The sequence below is a fragment of the Nelusetta ayraudi genome, unplaced genomic scaffold, assembly GCF_046127955.1.
Source record: "Nelusetta ayraudi isolate G7.1 ecotype Tasmania unplaced genomic scaffold, CSIRO-AGI_Nayr_v1 ptg000106l, whole genome shotgun sequence".
In the NCBI taxonomy this organism is placed as follows: Eukaryota; Metazoa; Chordata; class Actinopteri; order Tetraodontiformes; family Monacanthidae; genus Nelusetta; species Nelusetta ayraudi.
Window position 1 is genome coordinate 453,480 of NW_027466156.1, and position 25,764 is coordinate 479,243.

General features: G+C 46.6%; 1 protein-coding gene across 1 annotated transcript in view; it reads right to left on the minus strand.

Annotated features, from left to right (window-relative positions):
• Positions 1–25,764, minus strand: part of LOC142903120 (zinc finger protein GLI2-like) — a 44,801-nt gene that overhangs the window by 9,815 nt on the left and 9,222 nt on the right. Inside the window, exons 3-6 of the mRNA XM_076048593.1 lie at positions 9,731–9,836; positions 4,569–4,771; positions 3,527–3,709; positions 56–254 (exon numbers count right to left, since the gene is read on the minus strand). Coding sequence (XP_075904708.1) covers positions 56–254; positions 3,527–3,709; positions 4,569–4,771; positions 9,731–9,836 — 691 coding nt within the window. The remainder of the gene's footprint in view (positions 1–55; positions 255–3,526; positions 3,710–4,568; positions 4,772–9,730; positions 9,837–25,764) is intronic.

The window sequence follows — 25,764 nt, forward strand, 5'->3', positions numbered from 1 at the left end:
TTGGAGGTTTAAGGGGGATACAAGATAGTGCAGTGTTCAGAACCAGTTTCCCCACCTCAGGCCTCCAACCAGGTGTCCGTACGAGCTGCTGGCTGCTGAGCTGGAGCGAGAGTTGTTGATGTAGGCGACCAGCGAGTTTGGCGAGGTGCGTATCATCGTCTGAAGGTCGATACTGGCGTCTGACAGCGGCGAAATTGACAGCGCCCTCTTCCTGCTCAGTCGGGGTGTCATTCTGGGGCTGGAGAAGCGCGACACTGTAAAACAGACGTCGAAGAAGTGTTTGATTAGAAACCAAAGTCTTCTTTGGCTTAAATGGCCAAACTATGGCCATATTTGGTTATTTCCACGGCCACAAAACACAGTTTTTGTTCATTTTTACAGTGCAGTTATCACTGAAAATACCTTTTTTGGATCTGACAGAAATGATGAACAGCACTCATCCTCCATCCTGACACCACATCTCTTTAGATCTAATCCAAGCACATCATCCATCCCCTGCGAGACTCTAAATACCCTCAATCTAAAACAAATGACTCCTCAAATCTGATATGTTGCTCCTCACCGGATCACTTTGTCGTCCTCCTCAGATTCTGTCACTCCAGTTGGAGACCGGGCCACTAGCTGGGCTCCAGCCTGGAACACTGTGACTGATATGGCCGTAGCCTCAAGGTGACACTTGAGCCCCACGGAGACCAAGAACAGCCCTATCAATAAGTGATCACAGCTAATACCATCAGCCATTTGTTCTAAGTGACAAAACCAAGCCTGACAGAGAATAAAGGATTTAGAAGTCCCCATATCCATTTACTTCATTCACATTACTTTATATAGCTAGAATTGTTCAAGACACAAATGATAAAAGCTGTTTGATAAGCATTGTTCCTATTTGAGAAAACATATTTTTGGTTCCATACTTTTGTTTCTCTTCTAAAAGCCTGGAATAAAGTCCCTGACATTTGCACACATGTGAAGACCCCATTAAAATTCAGACATAACGAATCAATCCCCTCACAATAATTCCTTCCCTAATTACTCCAGATAAACATCAACAGCCTTGGCTCCACTTCACAATGCTAAATGAGGGCAATTTACGGAGAATTGATTCCAACTGCGAGGAAATGTATGCAGAGTGCTCTGATCGATCTCCTGAAAATGTAAATCCAGGCATGGAATTTAAACTCCTTCCATTTTAACTATTTTGCACAGCCTTATACAAGCTTAACTTTCTTGACAACACATGGTCACATCTGGAAGTTGCAGCCTCAGCCAAACCTTCAGCAAGTTGCCCACAAACCAGAGCATGATGTTAGGCTGGGTTTGAGGTTCAGCCAATAGAATATGTTCTAGATTTGCTGCATTTCAGGGTAGCACGAGGGCATGAAAAAACTACACATTAGTAAAGGTTTGCTACACTTGATGTGATGATCTTACTTGACATCAAGAAACATTTTGGAAGAAACTGTGTGGCCAGATTTGGACTTTTGGACCAGTCCAACATTCCGGTGTTCTTGAATCTTGATGAACAATCTTCCAGACAGATTAATTATGGTCGTTAATTCTGTCCCTAACAATGGGGACTAAAGGGTTGTTTCCATTTATCTACTACAAATCTTCAACATATGCTATCAGTTTGGCAAATTAGTGCTAAGAGACCTGAGCAGGTGGGCGGACGGCCACATCAAGGGGACTTATGGGAATTTAATGATGAGAGAAAGACATCAGTGCTTGTTTCTTTCTGCAACAGCTGCTATCCTGGGACCCTAATTTGAACCAGTTAACGACCTAAAGTTGAAATGTAGCTTTGCTTGCTGCTGATGATGGGGCAGCTTTTACTTTTGCTATCTTTGATCGTAACGACTCTTGTAGTCGTATCCATCTCTGCAACCTGTCCTCGCCTCTGGGGAGACACCTTTATTAATGTGCCACTTCCCCTGATTAATGGTCCAATGGAAAAGCTCCACTTGCTGGCCACCCCCCTACCCTCCCTCCCCTCTCTGCCTCCTCTGTAGAGATGAATATCAGCAGCTGATAGTGGCACAGAGCCTGCGCGTGTCGACTGATTTGGATAGTGAATGAACTTGTGTTGTGTTGTTGTCACTGTGGCCTGCATGTGACTGAACTCTCTCCAAACCGGAGAAGAACCAGGTTCAAATAATGTCACTCGTGTTAGTGGAAAGAGTTGTAGTAGAAGCAGCATTCTAATGAGAACTCTAAAGTAAGTGTGTGTGAACCTTTTCTGCGGGAATATGCTTCAAAAACCAAGTTACCATGCCTTAAACAGCTGCATATCTTTTGGCCTTTATAAGTTGATGACATTTTGACAGAAAACGACTAACGTATAACCTCAATAAACCAAAGTTTATACTTTGCCTGTTATTTTTGGCCCCTCTGGATGTAAAAAACTATTTGGTGATACTGATGACAGGATGAAAATCCCCCTGCAGACTTGAAACAAGCCGGTGTTCAAATTCACCCTTCATGTTGCGCTCGACTGGATTGATAATAGCCCTTCAAAATAATAAAACAAAATGGGATACAAGTGGCATCACCTTCTGAAACACTGTGTTAATCTAAACAGCACCATCGGCTTTACTTCCTCTTCTCACGATGTTCTGAGGAGGGAAATGTTTGGGCCTCACTTTTAAACAAACGGGCACATGCTGCACTTGGCAAGCGGAGTCCCCGTTCTCACATTAAACAGCCTCGGTGAATAACTTAACCATGACAGTTTGGCCTCTCTGAGCCAAATGTGCTCTCTGTTTGTCTTGGCCTCAGCGCCTGCACAGCATTAGCCGCGGCTGGAGGCGCAGTCTTGACGGCCAGACGGCTTCTCGTTGTTGGCAGCCCGCCGACGTGCTCAGCAGCGCACGTTTGGCCTCTGACATCACAACGGGACTCATTCAAGATCCAGTGCACTGGGGTCCGAGACCGACGGCGGGCGTTTGGATAAGAAGTGAGATTAAGTCGCATGTAGATGATGTTCCTCTCTCTTGTGTCCGTCATTTTGAGCTCTCCCTCTTGAGCACAGCTCCCCTTTTAAGGTGCAGAGCGAGGCGCCGGATCGTTTATTGCGTCAAATGTACCTGCTCTAAAGACAACCTGTCCAGCAATAGAACATGCTGCTCGACAACACAACAGGTCTGCAATGTTTATGTGGGATCTGCCATCAGTTTGGCAGGAGAAATGTATACAAGCGCTCAACAGTCAGCCATCCTGGCTTGATTCTTCCCGTTTCCTCTGCATGGCAGCAGCTCAGAGGAAAGAGAAGGGTGGGCTTTTCATGCTGACACATGGAAGGGCTGTGAGGTAAGCTTTACAAACCTTGAACCTTGAAACTTTCCATGGATGCATCTGGAAGACCATGGTCTCCCTAAGTTACATTTAGCTATATATCCAATATGACTAAAACAGCCCATTTTGACCTTTTCCAAATACCTGATTTTATACAAAAAAAACATATTAAGATAGAAACAAAAAATAGAAGTCACGCTAAAGCACAGCAATGTGCGTGTGCACAGTTACTCACCGTCGACAGGGGCAATGTAGTCAGACAAGTGGGCGCCCGCCGTGGCTCCGCCCCCTTGGACGACAAGCTCCCCATAGGGGCTGCGATGGCTGGCCATCAGGTGATAGTACTCTGCTGGGCTGGTCCCCGGTGGAGGTGGAGGAAGCCCAAAGAGTCCGCGTTCTTTCAAATGCTCATGGGCCACTGTGAAGGGAGAGGGAATGGCGTGGATGAAAGGAGAGCCCTGAATGGAGCCAGGGGGCCACTAGGTCTAAATCAGTGATGTGCAACGGCCTGTGAAGGTTTTCCCACCAACCCCTCATCCCCCCTTTTGGCCTGTTTCAGGGTCCCGTCTGGCTGGTAGCGGCTAAACACTAAGAACTGTCTCAAAAGATCCAGGAGTTGAAGTCACTGAAACAATCAGGGTTTGTTGTTCGGCTTGTTTCTCCCATTGGACTTTTGGCTATGAGAGCAAAGTAGAGTAGTTCTAAGGTAATAATGGTTCTAAGAAGCAATTTTAAACTACAACTGCCCTTTTCTGTTGTTCTTCCGGAGCAGTTTTTCTCCCGGTACATTTGCATTCTTGTGCTGAAAATGTAACAATGCTTTCTCCCTTCCTTCCAAGCCTAACCGCCATATTTTATACACTTATGTAAATCTAAAAACACTGCCACATTACCAGTGACAGAGGGTAAAGAAAGATTAATATTGGGCCTTGCCCTTGCACTAGAATCTCTTACTGCAATAAAGTACTGAGGACAACTTATAACAATAATAAATATACCAATATCCTTGGTATTCATTGATACAATTTCTATATATTCACACCTACTGGCATTTACAAAACATTTTTGTTTCGCAGGAAAACTAAATGAATGAATGATAAGAGAAAACTCTTTTGTTTCCTTACATGATTGTTTTTCTCATTACATTCATATTAATGTAGTATTTGGACTTATTTCACCTCCCCACAGGAAGAAGTTTGGGGAGTTTTATGAAAAACAATCCTCAGCCATGTATATTTTAGCTTTTCAAAACAAACCACTAGCTGTGAGAAACTTACAGTCTGCAGGGCTGAGTCCTCTGGTGGCTGAGATCATGGACAGGGTAGGGCTGCCGTGCACGGTGCGCAGGTAGTGCTCCATGTGAGGGCTGACATACGGGTGAGGTGGGCTGAAGGGTGAGTCACCCGTTGGGATGGCGGCGGGTGAAAGACGTATCAGGGAGATGTCAGAGATGACGGGGCTCCCAGCCAATCCTGCAGGGCTGGAAGACGGACAGAAATCTTTTTTATAAGACATCAAACCACAAGCATCAGCAAAAAAAACAACTAATTGGAATGTTAATGTTTTTGGTAAGATTCCTCAGATGTCTTCAGCAAAGACGTTGCATCGTTATCGTTTTTCAGGTTGGCTGATGTCCTGATGGCTAACATAGAGGGGGAGGAGCTTGTGACCTATTTTGCTGCCAGCCACAAGAGGGCAATTTAGATGCTTTGGGGATACAGCCTGGGAATTTCGCCATTGGCCATCTTTGATCATCTGTCCTACACAACACAGTCTCACTCCGTAGACGGCACATATTGACGTTTTGTCAGAAACCCACGACGGCACATAGTGCCTTCTTCGGATGCCAGCAACGTCATTTTGCGCCTTCCACGGTCGCTCATAGAGGTCCAAAGACGGCAAACTGCGGCTTCTCTGGGATGAGCGAATCTGTTATATAGATCTATTATATTACATAAAAGAGTTTTGTCAAGCTTGCGGAAAGATATAACAGATTAGCTCATCCCAGAGAAGGCGCAGCTTGCCGTCTTTGGACCTCTATGAGTGTCTATGAGCGACCGTGGAAGGCGCAAAATGACGTTGCTGGAATCCGAAGAAGTCACTATGTGCCGTCGTGGGTTTCTGACAAAACGTCAATATGTGACGTCTACGGAGTGAGACTGTGTTGGTCCTACACAATCCAAACTTGTGCCTCAGTTTCACAACTTCTTCCTCTTTTGAAAGTGTAAAACTGTTCAAATACGTTTGTAATTTTCTTTAGTTCCATGCGCAAGAGGAAAACAATTCAATTTGTGACCAAATTTCCTCAACACATAAACTAGGGTTTTTTTTATATTTTGGATGCTGAAGCTGCCCTCCTCCCAAAAACTGGATCCCCTGAACTGCATCGTGAACACACTAGGTGTTGTTTATTGGAGTAGACCTATCCGGAGAAGGAAGGTTTGGTGTACCAAAGATTGTGTAAAAAAAACTGTTGTTGCCCTCAATCAGTTGCATTGAAGATCTTTTGTACACAACAAGCTATTAATAAAGTTTTTGGGAGTTTTGAGGTTCAGGTCGATCTTTGAGGGTCTGACCTGTGCAGCCATGCACAGCGTCCATTATCCAACAAAGGCTCTAACACCTCTCTGCCTGGTTGCATCACAACTGAGGCAATATTCCCCCCCTCTCTTTTGGTTGTGCCGAGGATAAAGAGCGGATTACCTGGCCTGGAACATAATCATTGCTGTGCTGCGTTTGTAAATTATGGATGCTCTCATCGTGTAACCGCCTGCAGGTGGACTCGCTCCCCCTTTGAATCCAGTCTGAGAGGGTTTGTTTGCAGGGATAACAATCACAGTCTGAATCACACAAAGCCTATAAATATTTCTCTCTCTATGTTGCTGCCTGAGCGGCTTTTTTTTTTTCTTTTTTAGCCCAGCGTCTTCTCTGGAAAGGAGAGCAGGATGGTAGTGAACGGATGCTGTAATATCTAGTAAGTTCTTCTTGCTGGGGGAACACGGTGCCCTGGCTTTGAGGTGGGACAATTTTGGCCACAGGAAGGGGAAATGAGCAGGCAGTGGCTTCTTTTCATAAGGATAGATATACCAAACTTGTCCTTGCTGGTAGTTGGTAGTTGCTTTTACCAACTGAGAACAAATATGGAGCAAGATGGCTCCGTAAACCGCTGTGGTAGGCTCCACCCCCTGTGAGCCCAACATGAATGGACGGATGTATTGGCTTGGCCATCAGCAGCTTGCTCAGTCGGGCTTCCATCAACGTTTGAGACATATTGCAAGAAAAATGAAAAAAACAACAACAACTATTGCCCACCTTTCTCTCACTTAATGCAGTACCACAATTATTTCCATGAACACGGTCAGAGTTTATAATATCCTTGAGCGTTCTCTCTTAACCGTGAATTAAACACGTCTGGATTCCCAGCAAGGCCGTGTGTATTTACTGGTGAGGTTTATTAATACAAGCGCGCCACATCTCACACCTCTGGGCAGACGGTGACCTTATCCCTGGTTCCTTTTTACTGCTGTTTACATTTGCTTGTGTTGGCATGGACCACAGCAGCTGTTGATATCATTAATGAGGTGTATGACTTTATGGTCTTACTGAAAAAATAGCTGGAATGAATCTAGAGTTGTTGCTCAGGATTTACCCATTTAGCCCAAGCTTGGGAATAGGGAAGAGTGAAAAGTCTGTGCTGTACAGTACATTAACTGGCTTATCAGGCAAAGGAGTCATTTCCTGTTTCATAAAAGTCATTCTTATCATGACTTTGGTGGGAGCAGCTCTTAAAGGAATCGCATCGACCCAATGAACATTGACAAATTCCTACAAATTCCTCCTTTTGGTCTAAACTTGGGCACAGGTATCACTCTGTGTATCTGTTGGATTTTGTGTGCTGCTTCTCGGCGACACCAGAGATGAATTACACTGTGACACAGAGTCTCGTCTCTCTTTGTCGTGCCCGGGGAGTATTCTGATTTAGACAAATCGCGCCGTCTGAAACCCTGCTGAATAAAAGCTCCCTCTGTAGGTCTGAGTCTGCTGTGCAAAGTGGACGCCTAAATCTTAGGGGGCAACAACTTTTTTGGGGACAACAACCCCTCAACCGAAAAGTTACATTGCGCTGGCCTTGAAGCCTGCAGTGCTTTGTAAGATTGTAAAAGTGCTTTAATATAAACTAGAAGAGTGTTGTCAGCTTGATAAGCCGGACGACACAATTTCATTTTCACTGACTTCCAAGTCATATGACTTGTGACACCACACCAGGAGACCGCAGAGAAGTGTCTCAAGGCAGAGGAGTCGCTAAGATATTAAGATCCATCTTGAAAAACTCCAGCTCATTAACAAGTTTTTGATTAAAAAAAAATACAAAAATAAGCTTACATCAAATGCTACACAAGAAGTCTGCTGATCAGTTTGCTTCACAGTTACTTAGTTTCTTAAACAGTTCTGTCTTTAGACCCCCCCCTCAGAGGAAAAAGTGTTTCCTCCCTGAGTTCCACTTACTAGCTCTGCTGTCACTTGCATGCGAGGGAAGCAGAGAGAGGAAGGAGTAAGAAAACCAAAGAAAAAGGCGGAAAAAGACGGAAAAAGGAGAGGCTGCTTTTTCTTATGACAGGCTTGACAAAATAACCAGCCCTCTCATTACAGTATATGCAAACAATGATAAAGGGGACGGCGCTGAGGTGTCATGTTAGACAATCAAGGAGGGGACCTCTGACTCGCTGCCACGGCTGGATAACAAAGTGCCGCGGCAGGCGACAAATGACACCGCACTTAATTTGCTGCGCAATGTTCCTGTAATTAGGTGAATTTGGCGCGGCGGAACGACAGGCAGATCAAGGCCTTGATGAATTACGGGTCCACTGTCAAGATCAAATCACATTAATCAAGGTGGCCGAGTCCGCGGACAGCCTCCCTACACCCCTCCCGCCCTCCACTTTCCCGGGCCACAGCGTGATGAATAGCCCTGCTTCCACCAGGCGCCAAGTATGCATCACCATCAAATCTGTGAATTTAAATGTAAGAGTACTATTTGGAGGAATCTATTGACTTTTTTTCCCCACTCCCTCCCCATTCTTTTCTCTTTTTTTTGGTGCCCCTGCGCCAGTTTCTCTTTTGTTATAAAGAAAAGTTGGAAGTGCTGAAGAAGTGTGCCGCAGCCTCGCAGGTTGCGATTTATGGGCTGCTGCAGAGATGACAAACTATTGAGTGCAAAACACAACCAGGAAGTGCCCAGTTTGAATCGCTGCAGCAGCAAAAGGACTCATAAAGTTATTAGCAATTGGGACGATTACACACTTGAAACAAGACTACTGCTGTTCCTACTAAGCAAAGTTCCATTTCTCTGCCTGCCTGTTTGTGTAAACTTATTATTTTGCTCGCCGCACTCTAACCCCCCCAAGAAAATAAATGGAATCAGGCTCTCTTATTGAACCCCTGCAGCAACCTGGAAGTGGAACTCGCCACCAGCGCTGTGGTTGCACACTGGCCCCGGCGCTCCTGACCTCTACACTCTGGGAGTTTAATTACGGCGCTAGCTCCGGGGCAGCACGGTTCTGCGACACACAGATTAGCTCTGCAACAAGCCATTAATGAATATGAAGAGGTGCAGGTTGCGGGGCTGAGTGTATGATTTTGTCAATGACAGATTGTGCCCCGTGTGAAACGAGTTGGCCGCGGATACATGATGTGTTTTCTCCATCTCTGCTTTTTTTTTTTTTTTTTGCTTATCCTGCATTAGAAATTCATAGAAGTAAATCACCAGTTTTCTTGGGATAAAATGAACTTTTTTGTCTTGTTTGCATTCATTTGACATATGCCTTCTGACACTATGGAAATAAGCTTTAATGTATTCAACACAACACTCATTGTACTCTTGAAGCAATCAGGACTACTCACCACAGTGCCATGTCTTACTATGGCTAATTTCATTTTGTAATCTGATTGATTGAATAGTATTTTTTAATCCCTTTTAGCCCCTTTAATCACAGATTGTAAATGTCACATTTTGATACTCAAAAAATGAGTTTAGAGGTTAGTCAGCAGCATTTAAATCAACATTAACTTGAATGGAAGATGAGTAGAGTGTGCCTTGCTCAGTGGCACTTGGGCTGCATTTGTATAACTTTAGCCGACCGTTGGACAAAAAAGACAAACAAATCTCTGCCACGCAATGGAAACGCAGCAGAGTCAAGTGAAAACAGCAGTCGTATCATCGATTATTGATTATTCAGTTTGGAAGTCAATGCGTTGTCTTCCACTGGTGCTTTTGGCCTCGGCCATCACTCGGCTCTCATCACAGGCGAAAACTGTGATGGGGAAAATGATAGGGATTCTCATCTTTCATCAGAAAAGAACTGACAAGCCTGCCGTGAGTTTTCAAAACCCTAAATCTTTGTTTTTCTGTTTTTGCTAAAAAGAAATGGAGGTGACTTACCCATGCATGGCGTGCAGCGCGTGCGGCTCGTAGTGGTACCGCCCCTCGTGGTGGCGCATGTCAATCGGGATCGGCGTGTGGAAGGTGGGGAAGACGTGGTGGGGAGCTGCCGGAGCAACAGAAAAGTACAGACAGAGTTGGTGAATGAGCGCGTGAGCGGAGAGGAGACTTCAAAAAAAAAAAAAAAATTCTGAGGTGGACTTTGAAAGAAAGAGAGGAGGAATTTCAAAGGCAAACTGGGGCCCTACAATAAAAGCGACGGGAATCTCGGGCGAGCTGAGCACTTTCGTGTAACATATTGGCACTATCACACGGGAGGAGTGGAATAAATAAATAAATAATCAAAGTCGTCCCCAAGAAAGCCAGCAATGTTGGACATAAAAGACATCCAGCCGGTGCTTCTGACAAAGACCTGAAGCTCCTGGAAGACGTTCTTTGAACCAGGCAGGGTGATGGATGGTGCAGGGGGGTCGGTGGGGTCCGATGGGGGGGTGGGGGGTGCACGGAGTTGAAGATTTCCTTCAGCACTTTCTTCATCCAAACAGCAGCGAGGCTAAACGCCAAAACAAACCTCCCCCACCCCCTGGGCTCAGCGTGATTTACGCACTCTTACCTTTCTTCTCACTCCTTTTTGGCCATCGTTAAGTAAATGTTGCTTTTTCCACAAAGTTACGGGACTTGCGAGAGAGGAGTAGATTGTAAAGATAAAGCATTGATTGTAAAGATAAAAGCGAGAAAAGCAGAAGGGGCTGGCGGCGGTCAGCGGCAGATCCTGTTTGTCTAACATGGTGCACGAGTCACATGTTTTACGTGCCCCATCTGGCTGGCAACTCAAAACGTTTCCGCCGCTTGTGGCGCGATGAACCTGACGGTGATAAAAGACGCAAATCTGCTCCTAATTTAAGTCTTTTTTTTTTCTTTTCTTTTTTTCAAAAATTCCGTCTTTTACGAGTTTTCTTTTTGCGTGTCTTGTTGTGCGTTCCTTTAACGGGGTGGATTCCTCTCAGGTCTGGGAAGTTTACATGGAAAACATCAGCACTAATTAGTGAAAAAGCCCCAAAACAACAGCGTCGTTATCTTTGTTTTACCGCCATATAAACACAGTCTTTGATGCCATTTATGGAGTTATGTTTCTTGTTAACATTTTTCACAGGTTTTTTTTAACATTATTTTCAAAACGGCCTACGAAGACTCCGCCATGCTCTGTGTTTGCATATCCTTCCTTCTATTTACATTTTTCCTCATCGTCTCGTCCCCGCAGATACTTTTAATTGCAACCTGGTGTGTCAAGCTGCTGCTTTAGGAGGAGATGGGTGGAAAAAAGAAAAGCAGAGGCAGAGGTGAGCCAGCTGATCTCCCGGATGAATCATAATTCTTGTCGTATCACACACACACACACTCACACACTCAGCCTGGTGGGAATCTGGCAGGGGTGACCTGGGATTTCTGAGCAGAGAGGTCAGGACCACGGATCATTATCTGCTTTCGGCAGTGGCGACGGCAGGTCTCCACCCGGGGCTCCCAGGGGCCCGGGACCTGGGTGAGTCAGCACTCCGGGTCCATTCCTCTCACTCTGCACCCTGACAGCATGACAGACAAGCGCCCCCCCCTCCACCCACGTCCCCAGATGTACCGCAGAAATAGTGCTCTTTACATGGGCTGTGCTTGTATACCGCCGAGGACTGCTGCCGGATTCTTCCAGCATAGATACATGTTGAGTTTATGGGACAAACAAAGTGTGAAGATCTAATGAAAAATATGTTATGGTGACCCCCAACCTGAAGTATATATACTCTGACTGTAACAATTTGAGAGAACAGCTGAAAATACACATTCACAAATCACACCAACACCTCCAGGGGGAGTTTTCCCTCTTCCTGTCATCTTTATTTATCACTGTCCTGCCTTTACATCTCTGCTTCTCAACACCTCCCTGCGTACCACTACCGCTCTGCACTGTCCACCATCCATTTTTCAACACTTTCAGCCTCCATCTCAATGGGTATCAGCACCGTCTCGTCCCTACCATGACACAACTCACGTCCTTGTTCATTGCATATCTCACGTAATTACCCACGGTCTGATTTTCTGCACAATGTTTATGAATCGGGCCCAGAGTACAGCGTGTACTTTCAAAGCAGTCGGGGTATGAATTCTAAAAACGAGGGGTTTGTGTGGGGAGGAAGAGCAGCAGGAATCTGGGTCAGCGCAAAACGTGACGTACAGAAGAATAAAAGTTTGGGGTAACAGAACCACGGTGGGAAAAACTCATCAATATCAGATAACGTATGCAAAGCAAGTCAGTTTGGGTATTTTTACACTTTTAGATGTCTTTTGAGAGAGTGATCCTTTTTATACTGCTGAATATGGGTCAAAAAGACCTAAACAATTTTTTTTAGGGTAAAGTTTTGTGCTACATTTCCAAAAGTTTTTTAATTCTTTATCCTCAGTTTCTCAAAAGACCACATGTAAAGTTTCATAATGTTTTTTTGGATTTACTTCACATGTCCATTTGGGAAAAGCATAAAAAACCATTGACCACACGGCTGCATCTACACTGACACAGACATTGTTTAACTTAGTGCTTAACTGTTGCTGTATCGCCGCCTCTCATTGTCCGGGCCATTCTTGAAATGGGCTAAATTGGAGCTTTTAAAAATAAATCTTTTGATATTCAGATTCTGGATGTGAACCTGTAGACCAGGTGTTGGGCTGGTCCTCTGCCGTCCCTTTGTGTCCAGCCTGGAGGAGGGAGTCGGATTTTTGACCAGGCAGGCTTATTTCATCACCGAGACAGTTCCATTGTTCTAGCCGCCACAGGAAGAACAAAAGGCGAGCGCTCATGAGAGTTCAAAGTTGCGCGCTCACCTGATTGGCTGGGCCGCAAACCCCCTCCCTGCCCCTCCCCTGGGGCGCGCACAGCGGTGCCCGAGGCTCCAGCCATCTATTAAGTCTTTGCTCGCAAAAACATTAGTTTTCGCTTGGGGTGCAGCGCAGCATTTTCATAGCCAGTCCCTGTCCTCACACTTCTCTGCGGTTATCTCAAAGTTCATTCAAGAGAAAACTTTACACTTTCGACAAACTTAAGACAACACCCTGTTTTTTTCCACATCTGGCCGATAGTCATCGGCCTGCGTTGTCCTTTCCTTGGAGTCAGACAAAGCAGCGACTCTCTGTCCCCCGTCGTCTGCTGAGATTTACGGTGACTGTAACAGCCAGAAAGTAATTACAGTGAGAGCTGCCCCAGCCCTTGCCGAGAAATCTTTCCAGTCTTAGTCACCCGGCCGATGAGGATCGAGGCAGGAAATTACAGCATAGAAAGTTGGCTCGGCTCCGGCAACATGCAAACGTAAACACGGGGCAGGCTTTTTTTTTTCTATCAGCACCACTGGAGAAATAGTCCCTGTCAAAAGGTGGGCCTGGGGGTGTGGGGGGGAGTGCCTCCAGTCGACACTTAGCCGTGCAAAACTGGGAACATGTGTAGCTAATTTATTTTCAAAGCGAACCTCGAGCGGTGAAGAAAAACAGGAACTTGAGGTTTTCAGTCTCCGACGTTGACTCGCTGCTCAGTCACTCCTGCTCCTTTCGGCAAGGTGGTTCCCGGGGGCTATCGGTCTGGGGACACCTGGTCTCAGGGCCACACGCTAACAACCTCCATGCATCACTGCACCGATGGGCCGCTGACGGGCGCCTCGTTGCGTTGTCAGTGTGTTGCTTTTGGACACTTTAAAAAGAGCGCCAGGGTTTTACACCCGGCGAGCGATGGCCCTGCACTCCTGATTAATTGTCCACCCCGGTTTAATAGCGCTGCTTAACATGTAGGGTTTGTCCAGATTAAGTAATTACCTGAAAGCCGAGGTTTATTATCTGCGTGGACGAGCCGCTTGATAAAGGCGCGCTATCGCTGGCGGCGGCAGGAGCGGGGAGCAATAATTAGAATACAATGAATTAAACTGCGGCTGGTGTGGCTGTCGCTGTCCCGACCCCCACACCCCACCCACCCACCACCACCAGCTTACATCCATATTATCCCGCTGGCACCTCTTGCCGAAGGGTACGCCTGGGAGTACGCCCGGCCCCAGACTGGTGGAGTGGGCCGTGTGTAGGGGGGGGGTGGGTGGGGGCGACTCCGACGGGGGCCGTCTGTGAATTAAACAAAGACCCAGTTCTTCTGGAGCAGGCGGGGGGGTGGTGGTGGGGGGAGGGGGGTTGGCGAGGAGACTTTGGCACATTAGCTCTGTGAGCTTCTTGTTGTGGAGTCCTAATGAGGTGGAGGGAGGCCTCCGCAGATACAGATGTTGGCGGAGGTGGTGGTGGTGCTGGTGGTGGGGGGGTCTTTTGAGCGATGTGCCCTGTCTTGGCGGCACTGATGAATGCATCGCAGGTGGAAGCAAGAGACGTCTCTTCGCACCCCACGAGGAGGCCCCCCGGACCTCCAGCTCCATCCCCTGGAAATAGACGGAGGCCCGTCCTGTCGCGTCAGCACACGGCTGCCTCCCGTGTCGATAAACGCTCCACCTCTCTCCTGACACGACCTGCCGGAGCAGAGCAGTCTCTATTTTTTGACCCGGCTGCTCCCCCCCTCAATCTCCTCCTCCTCCTCACACCAGTACAGCTTTATTTTACTGCCGGCTGTGTTTGTTTGACATTTCGCGGCTGCTGCACTCGACGGAAAGCAGGCACACGAAAGACTTCCTCGGTCCTCTGCCGATTGCTCGGACCTCTTCGACTCTGATAAACAGTTTGGAACAGACATCCAGGGGAAAGCTGTGACCTCAGGATGTACAGAGTATTCAGCATGTTAATTACTCTGAGCCCAACACTTTGTTATGATACAATGAGATTACTTCTAAATAGATATGCAGTATGGAGAATCAATTGTTTGAGAAACCACTGAGCTTCTAATCTAGGGTTGGGAGTCAACTGGTTCTGACTTAGAACCGGTTTCAACTGATCAATTCCATCGGAATCGTACACCTCCAATGTTATTGGTTCTTCTTAACGATCCTGACACGGCGTTGCGTCATGTGATGTCGTGTCACGTTATGTCACGTCACGTCACGTCGCGGGAAGTCCGGGACACTGTGATGCTCATCTCCTTCAGACAGAAATGTGAAAATGTTATCTAGGCACACATGCCTATTTTTCTAAAGAGAAGACTTGTAAAGAGACTTGTCACTGTTTTATATCATTTCTAAGAAAAGGAGTGTTTAACTATTGACTGACATTTGGTTTCAGCTTTCAAGTTAAAGTAACCAATTTGCATTTTTGTTGGGTTGTTGAGAGTCAGACAGTGTTAAATCACTGTTTAAGCTAAATATGTTCATGCTGTCTTGTGCAGACATTTTGGAAAAAAATAAAATGGCTGCTTTTGGTGCTGAACACAGTCAAAGTACTTTTTCCCCCTCAAAGAACTACTAGGGAATCGTTAAGAGAGTTGATAAGGAATTGGATTGATAAGCAGAATCGACAATAGCATTGATATTGACAAAATCTTATCAATTCCCACCCCTTCCCACAACCTCAAAAACTTTCATACATATATGTAATGTTAAAAATCGGGATGTGAACTCGCACACTTGTGTGTTAAGAGACTTTTTTATGCTGATGTGGTTGCTCCGTCGCCACGGTCGCGACCTTTGGCTCCACACTCTGCACAAAATTCTCCTCACAAGAGCGGCCGCACTCTCACACACTTCAGAATGGCCTTTCCCTCAACAATGGTCCTCACTTTTTCTTTTTCTTCATTGAAAAGAAACGTGTGGGAGACGGATTGAGGGAAAACAATGGAGAAAAAGGAGACAAACCTAAAGGGAATTGACTTTCTAATCCTGATTAACACTTTCCCACTGCTTTGCAGGTCAGGATGGACACATTTAAGGTATTTTTTTGCCCCTTGGATGATAAAAGATACCTCTTCATGTATTTTTCTTTGTAGCTTTTAATTTCAAAGGCAAAAAGTAATGTGGGCAAACCGCCACCAAACAACTCAGGAGAGTTTCATGTGAAGAAGATGCAAAGCAGAGCGTGATGAAACTACAGTCTTTTTCTTTGTGATCTCGAACACCAGCGAAGGGGATTTCCACATCAGAGCTCCCATCAGGTCCACCCAAAATTACAAGATCTGGACTTTGTTTGAATGCCCCTCTCCCCGAGCACCACCACCATCCCTTTGACAGAATATCTGTCCGTGGCTTCGATGACGCGTCCGACAAGATCCCCTCGTCCCCCAATAAACAAGCCTCTCGCCAACTCTGCTGGGTTTAGTTTACGCTGCTCGGTTGGCTTGTAATTGAGCCGCAGCCTTTCGTAAGGCCAAACTTTGAGGTTTCCAGAAGAGGACTGTAGGTGTGATTACAGCCTGTGGGGTATGTTGACCTCTCTGCGCCCGTGGTCGACTAAAACAAGAGCCAAATGGCCTTAAGATGGATCTTATGGCGTTGAAGATCTACTGTGGCCTACAGCCACCACTGAGATCAACTGCATCCGAACTAATCAGAAACTTTTATTTTTATGTATTAGAATTTATTCTTAGGGTTTGTGGAAGTCAACATAACTGTTTACACCATATTTTTAGTTGACTGCTGTTGACTCATTCTGGTTTTTGGGGTCTGTACAACAACGGACTGTCTCCAGAGCACCACAAATCATGCTTCCTGTTTAAGGAGGAGGACCTTGAGGAGGTGGTCTTGTTAAAGCCATTGGAGCCCTTCAGCCTTTCTACATCTCATCCTGACGGGGTCACCTCTGACCCACACGATTCAGCCGCTGAATGGAGTCGGCGAGGTCCACAGAGTCTGGTAAACAAGAGCAGTGTGTAATGATAAAGTGCCTGACTGAGGAACACAAGGAAAAGAGGCCACAGCACACAATTAAACGCTGACTCGCCTCGTCTGGACAAACCCGGAGCAGTGCGGAAGCATTTCACAAGGGGTCCTCCCTCCCCAATAAAGTCCTTCTTAAAACAAAACAAGTCTTTGGACATGAGGCTTTGTGGAGCATCATTCCTGCAATTCATCCTAAAACCTCCCGCCTAACGAGTGTCACGTGACTACTGAATCACCACAGTAGTAAGTCAGGGGATGGCGCAAACAAGAGCCGAACTCGTATGAATATCTTCCTGACCTCATTTCAGCACTCGCCTGGCCTGGTTTCTGGTTAATTAGCGGGCACAAACGCCACCAACGGATACCGAAACAAAGAGCATTGGGGGGAAGCAATTAGTCTGAAAAACTATTAGCTTTCCTGCCAATGTAGACTTTGCATTAAGCAAACTGATAGGCTGCAGAGTCAGTGTGGGGGAGGTTCCCGCTATCGGATTTTGCAATGCCGCCAATCCACAGCAGCCTCGGTCTTCGCTGTTTGGCCAAAGTTCAACTCCCGATGCAACACTTGTAGAATTATTACTAAAACCTACAGGAGCAACAGCAAAGGTTTCTAGTCGAGACTTTTTTCACAGGGTAGATTGTCAAACTTGGTTCAGTCTTCGTGTTTACCACCTTGAAGTCTCTTGATTAGGAAACCGGAGCTCTGCTGAGGGGATTGGGCCTCCTACCCCTGCCCAGCCCCCGCCAAGCAAGAGGTGCGAGCGGGGGCAGAGGCCGCCCGCAGTGTCAGCCCGCTTGCGTTACCCTCCTGGGTGAACGCGCTCTGCGCTGCGCAGGGGCCCGGGCGGACGAGCTGTCAGCCGTTGATCGAGTTTGGCCGTCAGTACGAGCCGTGTCATTACGCCCACATCCCGCCGGATGACATGACGTGAGCCCTGCAGCCCCGCGTCCTGCTGCGTCCGGCTGCTGTAGGTGGAAACAGATTGATGTCTGAGGCAGAAAGTGATGGATTTGACTCTACCACCCTTTAGACAGTGAAGGGGGAAGAAAAACTTCCTTGTGGTAAAGCGGCTGAAATGTACCAGGGGATCCAAACGTCTCATAAAGTTTGGAGGTCAAAGATTGTAGTTGAGGCTTATCCTTCATGTGCACTTTTCATTTTCCCACAAGTCCTGGAGTGATAAAGAGTTCTCTCTCTCTTTCTCTCACTCTGGATGAAGGGATGGGGATATTGTGCAGAAGCTGGAGAACCCCCCTTTTGTAAAAGTATAAAAGAGTGGGTTCACTAGCCGGGCTGAGTGGGAGGAGTGGATGCAGCACCGTGACCCTGTGTGGGTTCAACTGTTGTCTGACCCACTAAGGGCTCCTTTCAGCACGGCCGGCGTGCTAACAAAAGGTGGCTGAAGGTGGGGCAACTTAAAAAAAAACAACAACAACTAAGTGAGCCAGTAAGGTTGCTTAGAAGGAGGCAACGAACTCGCTGCAAAATTGGGGGTGATTTTGAGCCAAAAAAAAAAAAATATATAGCCAAGACTGATTCAAGTGATTGGCTCATGGTTTGAACTGGTGATTAAAAAAGCCGTCCAATGTGAGTCCTCAAGAGTCACTTTTGTCATGACTCGTTTTCCTTGTGTTTTTCTCAGAAACAAAAAACACAACTGGGAAAACTTTGCTTTGGCTGTTTGGACCGTAGCGATTATGTAGTTAATCCATCAGTGTGACCCATCGCTGTTGTCATCTGTTGATTTTAATCGTAATTATTCAAAATAAATGATTAATTTATAGTGTTTCATAGCAACAGAGGAAAGTATACATCGGTGGGGGAGCAGATTTATAAATCCCCACAAAAAAAACAACAACTAAGTCACTCAGGCATCCATTTAAACCTCATCTGAAGGCTTCATCTGTCGAAAGGAAGCAAGATTCTGATTGGTCTGAGTGTTTGCAAGGCCTGGCTAGGCTCTCTCACTCTCTTTTTTTTGTGGTCCTAATCCGTTTCATTGGCTCTCAGAGTGTCGGGCATGCGGCCGACTAATTGAGGACGCACTTACTTCACCACGTTTACAGGGGAAAACATTCCTCAGTGTCACATCAGAAACTCACATTCACGCTACTTTAAAAGTCACCACGGGCCGCTGGTGATGCAAGCGCGGGTCTCAGTGTTAATGGGGCAGGTTTGTGTAAAAAAAAAAAAAAGAAGAAAAAAAACGGCCAACGCCCCCTCGCTCCGTCAGACCTCTTAAAATCCACAACTGCCACAGCCTGGCGCGTCATAAAGATTTATAGCCGCTCCACAAACGCACCGGGCCGCACGTTTATCCTCACCTGCGAGCTTTGATTTCCGCCGCTAGCCCGTCTAATTAGCCGTTATTGCTAATCTCCAGCTGCTTCCTGCAGTACTTACAAGGCAATTAGTGCGCCTCCGGTCGTCTGAGCGTAACTCGGTAAGGAAGCGCCTGCGGACGGCGAGGCAGCTCCGTCTGCAAGGCTCGCCGAGTCGGGAAGAACTCATTCCTGGCTGGTAGCGACATCGTCGGCCACAGCCGTTCAGAGAATTTCTTTGTTTTAGCCCCTTCTGAAAGTTTAGCAGCGTTTTTGTACCGTTGCGTCTTTGGAGTTTTTCAGTCGCAAAGGAACATATCGGTTATACGTGGTGTAAGAATAAACTGCGTTCAAAATGCCTTTTGCAGGACCATTACGCGACTGAAATGTATGCCAACGTGATTGGCTGCAAGGTTTATAGCGCAGTAGGTTTACTAGAGAAGAAGAACATCCACAATGTACATTCTGGGTTCCAGGTGATTTGGGGACGTGGCGGCTGATCATTACATGAAAAGTCAGCTCTGTCGTCGCTGCAGGTCGAACCTCTCTCGGCTGAAGACAGATGTCTGTGGGTGGTGTTTTTGTGTTTTTGTCCACTGATGATGAGGAGTACACTTAGGCACAGGCCACTAATTCCTTCTTTGGACAATTAACTGAGCTTGGAATAAAACTGGTGAGTCGCGTTTATTCCTGGTTTACTTTTTGTGGTTGGTGTTTGCGTTGAAGGGCCCAGACATCGTCGGGGGGGATTTCCATCTCCTGGCAGGCAGAGAGAAGCTGAATGTGGGGTGGGGTGGGGTGGGGGGAAAAACATCTGATACTCCTCTGGTTCCTCTCTGACAAACTGGGACTTGATGTTTCTGTCTTTGTTTTTTTTTCTCTCTTGTTCTGTAACAGCACTGAGGGTCCCACCAGACTGCAGTTTCTCAGGTCAAACCCAAAAAAGAAATGGAAGCAAAAAAATAAAATAACCTTTGGATGGATATAATGATCTTGATGAAGCTGATCTCAGATCAGTCGTTGCTTTAAAAAGAATTAAGGCAAATACGACTGAAAAAGTATAATATTTTATAGACAGCTTTAAAGTTGTTTAAATTTAAAAGCTGCTGTTTAAAAGTAATTTGAAAGTAGCTGTTGTCTAGCCATCTGCAAGTGTAGAGGGAGCACGGATGATGATGTCTCTGTTTGCCCAACGGGGTCACAAGTTAACTGAATGCACATGCAGCACAGTTTCCACTTGTGCTGTGTGTGTGTGTGTGTGTGTGTGTGTGTGTGTGTGTGTGTGTATCTAGTGCAGATGTTAATTTCCTCTATTGCATGTGCAAAAAACCAGGGCTGTTAAAATAAATTAAAAAATGTTTCAAGTCAGATTCAAACACAATCAAATCTAAAGTTTTGATTCTGCCCATCAGATGACAATCCGGGTTAGTTTTTGTTGCAGACTTTTTTTTTGTTCTGACACAGTCGCTCTTCTGCCGTTTTCCTTTTTTTGTTTTCTCTGTTTGAGCAGCTAACCACCAATAAAAGAAAACAAAAACAAAAACAACTAAAACTGCAGGGTGACTTCTGAGGCAGCCGACAACTCATTTGCAGTTCTGAGCGAGCGGGAGGGCACGGACACGACTAGATGGAGCGGGGACAGGGTCGGGTGGAGGCGGCTCGGGAACTAATCCCCTAAAACATCCGCGTGTGTCGCTGGGCACAGCGGTAAATCCCCGGGAATGTCCGCCTGTTGTTTTTGGGATCGGCACGAGCGGAAAACCTCAAAGGTTTCCGAGGGACTGGACGTTGCTTGGAGCTTGCGGTTATAATGCGGGGTTAGCCTGAGCCACTTTGACCCGGGACCGACCTCGCAGCGGCCAAGTCAAAAGGGGACCGACGTCGATCAAATTGTCCACTGCTGTGCCTTGTTAATCTTAATAAAAGAGGGTTAAGACAACTTCTTCTGGCGATACGATAAAAATAAAAGCATTCAGCGCATTTAGGAGAAGAGTCGTGTCTTGAAATGTACTCACTAAAACATATCAATTTAATATCACCCTTTAACCTTAAATATTTTTGGTGCACTGGTGAAGTAATGTTTTGGTAATGCTTGCAGGCCCCCACTTCCCTTCTTCCCATAATATGCAGAGGGCGACTGTCTTAAGACAGAAAAAGTGTTGAGCTTGCGACTCCTTTTGGCTACCCTGCAGCCGGTTATTGGGATAAACATGAAACAGGCTGATGTAAAATCTTAATTAGGGCTGTTTTCATCAGTATTTGTGAGTTTGTGAGCTTCCACCAGGCTTCCAGAAGGAGGATTTCCAGTTTCACTCACCAGATAAACATTTAGGGTGTTCAATATTTTTTTTACGAGTTTGCTTCATGACACATTTCTATTAATAAGATAAATACAAAAACAAACATGTAATCTTAGACACGTCCGCCAAAACACAAACACACACACACACACACACACACACACACACACACACACACACACACACACACACACACACACAAGCACGCGCCCTCAGTAAAACTTGAAATAAAAAGAAACGAGGGCATCTTGGAAAGTCATCAAGCTAAATGTTTGCAAAGACCTAAGAAAAATGTGTGTGTGTGTGTGTGTGTGTAGACTGGATGATTGCGCACACATGTAAGTCTCTGTGTGATAAACAGCTGCCTGAACCCTGCAGTGACTGGGAGAAAACAAACAAGCAAAAAATAAATTCTATGGATGCTGCTGCAAAAGATCCAAATCTGAGCTCTCAGTTCAGAATTAGATTTTTCTTCTTCTTCTTCTTCTTCTTCTTCTTCTTCTTCTTCTTCTTCTTGTTTTTTTACACTGACGTTACTGTGATTTAAAAAATAGTCCCGCTCTCCTCCATCCTCGTGTGTGTTGCTGATGGCAGCGGTCAGAATTAAACATTAAACATTAAACATTAGATAAATTAAATATAAAGTCCGAGGAAAAAGTCGCCCTGTTTGCATTTGCAATTAGAATTACTGTGGCTCCTCTGGTGCTGCAGCTAGTTGTCTCCAGCAGCAGCAGCAGCAGCAGCAGCACGCCTGAATTACGGTTTACGTGCCGAGTGCTGGCCCCTCTGAGGCCTCCCCGGGGCCGGGCCTCATTTAAACGGCAGGACGAGAGAGAAAAGAGCCGCCCCCTCCTCCTCCTCCTCCTCCTCCACCTCCTCTTCTTCTTCTTCTTCGCCCTCCTCTCTTCCTTCCCCTCCTCGGTCTTCTCAGGAAGATTAGTGGCCGTCCTTTTGGAGTGGGAGGTGGCTGCTGAGCCTTTCTCGGTCACATTTTTCTCTGCCAGCGGGGCCTGACCCCCTGAGCGCTCTGCTCCTTGCTGCGCTGGCTCGCTGCTCGCGGTGACGGCGAGGGGCCCCAGCGCTCTCAGCCACCATCAATTACTCACTGTCCGCCAAGGAGCCACACTTTAGCAACCAGATAAAGAAATCTGCCTTATCACTAGCCCACCTCCCCTAAAACACTATTTAGATGCCCAGTGGCCCCACCCACCATCACCACCAACCCATCGCCTACCCCCATACTGGAGCTTGGTGAGGGAGGGGGGCATCAGGATTCATCTCATTCATGTTAATGCCACTGTTTAGAGACTCAGATCGAAACAGACCGGGTCGCACCGAGGAAAGAGAATTGGCCCAAACATCAGGAAAATGCAGAAGCTTTTCTATGTATTACAGCCAGAAATCTACATCCAAACCATTCAACAATTTTGTTAATACCCTATATCAACTATGCATTTCTTTCACCAGTATCTGGATGGCTTCTCTTAGTTCCACCTCCCCCTCTGCCTCGGAGGGGCTCAGGCTCAGTACTTACAGTTCCTCTCTGTGGGGACCGGCCCATACTCGGCGGAGGCTTACAGGAAGCAAGAGGAAGCGCCGAGTGGGGGCCATCAATCTCCCTCCCCGACGACAAGCTCACTCTCGGCAAGATGTATGTCACGAGCCACCAAAGCCAGTTAATCACATCATTAGCGGCGCGCGGCGAGCTCGCTCCGTCCCAGTTTGGTGACACAGACGGAGCGATGGAGCAAAGGCAAGAATTCACCGGGAAAAATTAGCATTGGTGAGGGATTTCTTCAGTTTTTAAAGGTAAAATTCATGGGATACAAATAACTGCAACTGCACTGTAAATAAGTCTGAAAAAAGTGCAGATTTTGCATCTAAGCATCCATTCCAGGAGTGATTTCCCCCCAAAAAGGTCCTGCTGCACATTGAGTAGATCTGGAAACCTGCTAAGATCATTAAATCCTCAGATATTGAGGCAATAACCAGATAGGGTGCCTGTTCTCAATGACCGATTTCAGGGCAAAAGATAAAGTTTTGGCATTTTTTAGAAGTGTTCTTGAACATCAGGAGCATATCACAGGTCTGAAATGTAATTAATGGCCTTATATTTTTTGTTATTTACCCACACAGGTGTCTGGACCCAGAATAGCTTCCTGTGCTCCAGATGGGTTGATTGCCAGTTCAAAATGTAGCCTCTGAATTTGGCCAATAAGGATCAAGTTCAGCCATCATGTGTTTCCTGGACTGAAACGGATGGATTTGGAAAAAGGCAATAAGTCTACATTTACCCAATCTGAGTGGAAATCAGATTTCCACCGCGCCTTAAAGAAACGTCTCTGGCTCTCATATGTATAAGAACAGACGGGAAATCTCTCCCGGAACAAACGGGGCCGACTTTAATCCTCCGAGGGGCCCGAGTGGAGAAACTGACACGCGCATCAATAACAGTTGGCGCGTTCTTTGTCATTTCTGCTCCCCCAATATTCACCCTCTAAATACCTACAGTTATTACAGACGGGCTTGGAATCATCAAGGTCCCCGAGACGGCGTGAACCTGCGCGCCAGAGGCTCGGCCCCGCGTGAGCAGACAGATGCACGCTGTCAAAGGAAATACAGGCGCCCATTTGAATCTATTAAGCGGGCAGCAGGCGGGCAGAGTCCTGGTCCGGGCCAGGAGGCTTGGTTGGGACGGGAGGGTACAGTCCGGGAAAGGGGGGCAACTGCCAGAGCCCAGTCTTGATGTACCTAACCGAGGTAATGCCCAGAAAACCACACACTGAGTGCCAGTGCGGTATTTTCATTTTGGTGCCGTCGTTCTTCACTCTAATGTCGAAACTAAGGTTTACTACCGTGGTTTGCATGGGGGAAAATAAGGGAGGAAGGAAGTGACGGGATCAGATAGCAGCGTGTGAAGCACCTGGGTCCATCCTAATTGACTCGTACCGTGGCGTACCCACTCTTTTTTCCTTTTTTTTTTAACAAAGTGACTCTCACTTGAGCTTCATTATACGTGCAGCCCATTTCCATAGGCCTCTGGGAACAGGACCCGGGGCCGCTTCTCCATAAAACAAATGACCGCCCCCATGATAAATGGTTCTATTAGCAATCCAGATTGTTAAACTGTGATATAACAGATCGGAGTGAGGCGGCGGGGCCCATTCATTTTCCCCCCTCCCTTCGACACACACATGCGCGCGGGCGCTGTAAATAGCTTGTTTTTCATGTGTAAATAACGTATTAAAAGTCGGCATTAGCCGCGCGCTTTGATAGAGGGGGGAAATTGTTCCAAATAAATAACGCGGGACGGGAATATAAAACTGGGCGGGCGTTTTTTTGCGCAGCCGGCGTGGAGGTGGGCGAGACTGAGGTGACAGGGGGAGCCGCAGCCAACAGTAAACTACACGCTGCCAATAAAAGCAGAGCCCAACAGCCGCAGTATATTAGAACTGTCTGCTTCCCGCCGCCGGATCGTTGGGCACTTCGCTCTCGAGTTCAAGGACCATCGTCTTGCGATGCATATTCACTTATCGGGAGCGAGCAACGGGAATAATAATGCATATTACAGCGATAAGTAATTGCTCTGTCTCGACCCAGCGGCAGCTGGTCACAAGGTTTTTTAGGTCCGGAGGACCGCGGGCGTCTCTATCTGATTGGTGCCGCCAGGCGGCTGCGATTCTTGTTTATTCAAGATTAAAAATACGAGGCCGTTTTAAACAAAGCCGATAGTGCGGGAAGAGTTATGGAGGGAGTGTTTTTCTGCCCCTCCCTCCCATTTAAGGTGAGATTAAGAACTCACCGGGGGATATTGAAAACCTTACGTTTATAAAAATGCGTGGGGGCAATTGAATTCCGTCGGGGTCGAGTGAAACGGGAGTATATCGGCCAGCTTGGGCCAACGTTAATGGCAATGGATGCCTCTTATGTGGCACAAAAAAGCAAATTTTAGTGGCACAATTATTAACGTGGTGCAATTTGCCTTTTTTTTGAAGCAGCAAAATTCCTCTGTGGAATTACGCTGGTTTGGCCCTTGACATTGACCCACTCGGCCTGGGTATCAAAGAAGATGGCGTCAAGAAGTGGAGCGAGCGTGTGCGCCACACTCCGCTTGTAACGCCGACCTAAATTCTTGTGCGGACAATGAATGTTTGATTTCTTCATCGTGGCAGCCCACCAAGTTCTTCATTAGAAAAGACGTCGCTGAGCCACTGGTGGTATTTCCATTAAAAAAAAAAAAAAAAAAAAAAAAAAAGCATTCGCCATCAGTCTGCATCTCGCCGCCTCCGCTCGGCTCCCCGGCTAATTTGCTCCAGAGGGGGAGCGCGAGCTCTTTTAGCTTTGTTACACGCAGCTTTAATCACAGATTAGCTGACAACTGCGCAACGCACAAAGCGACTCGCTGCTAGCTCACCTTGACTGCAGTACCTCGACTTGCCACTCACCCAGATTTGACGGGGTCAAATATTTTGGACCGCCTAAATAACTGAATGGTATTTTTCTTCTTTAACAGACAGACAAATATTTTTGAAGTTGTCTCATACTTTTACATGTAAACGTTGACGAGATGGAGGTTTATGTTGAA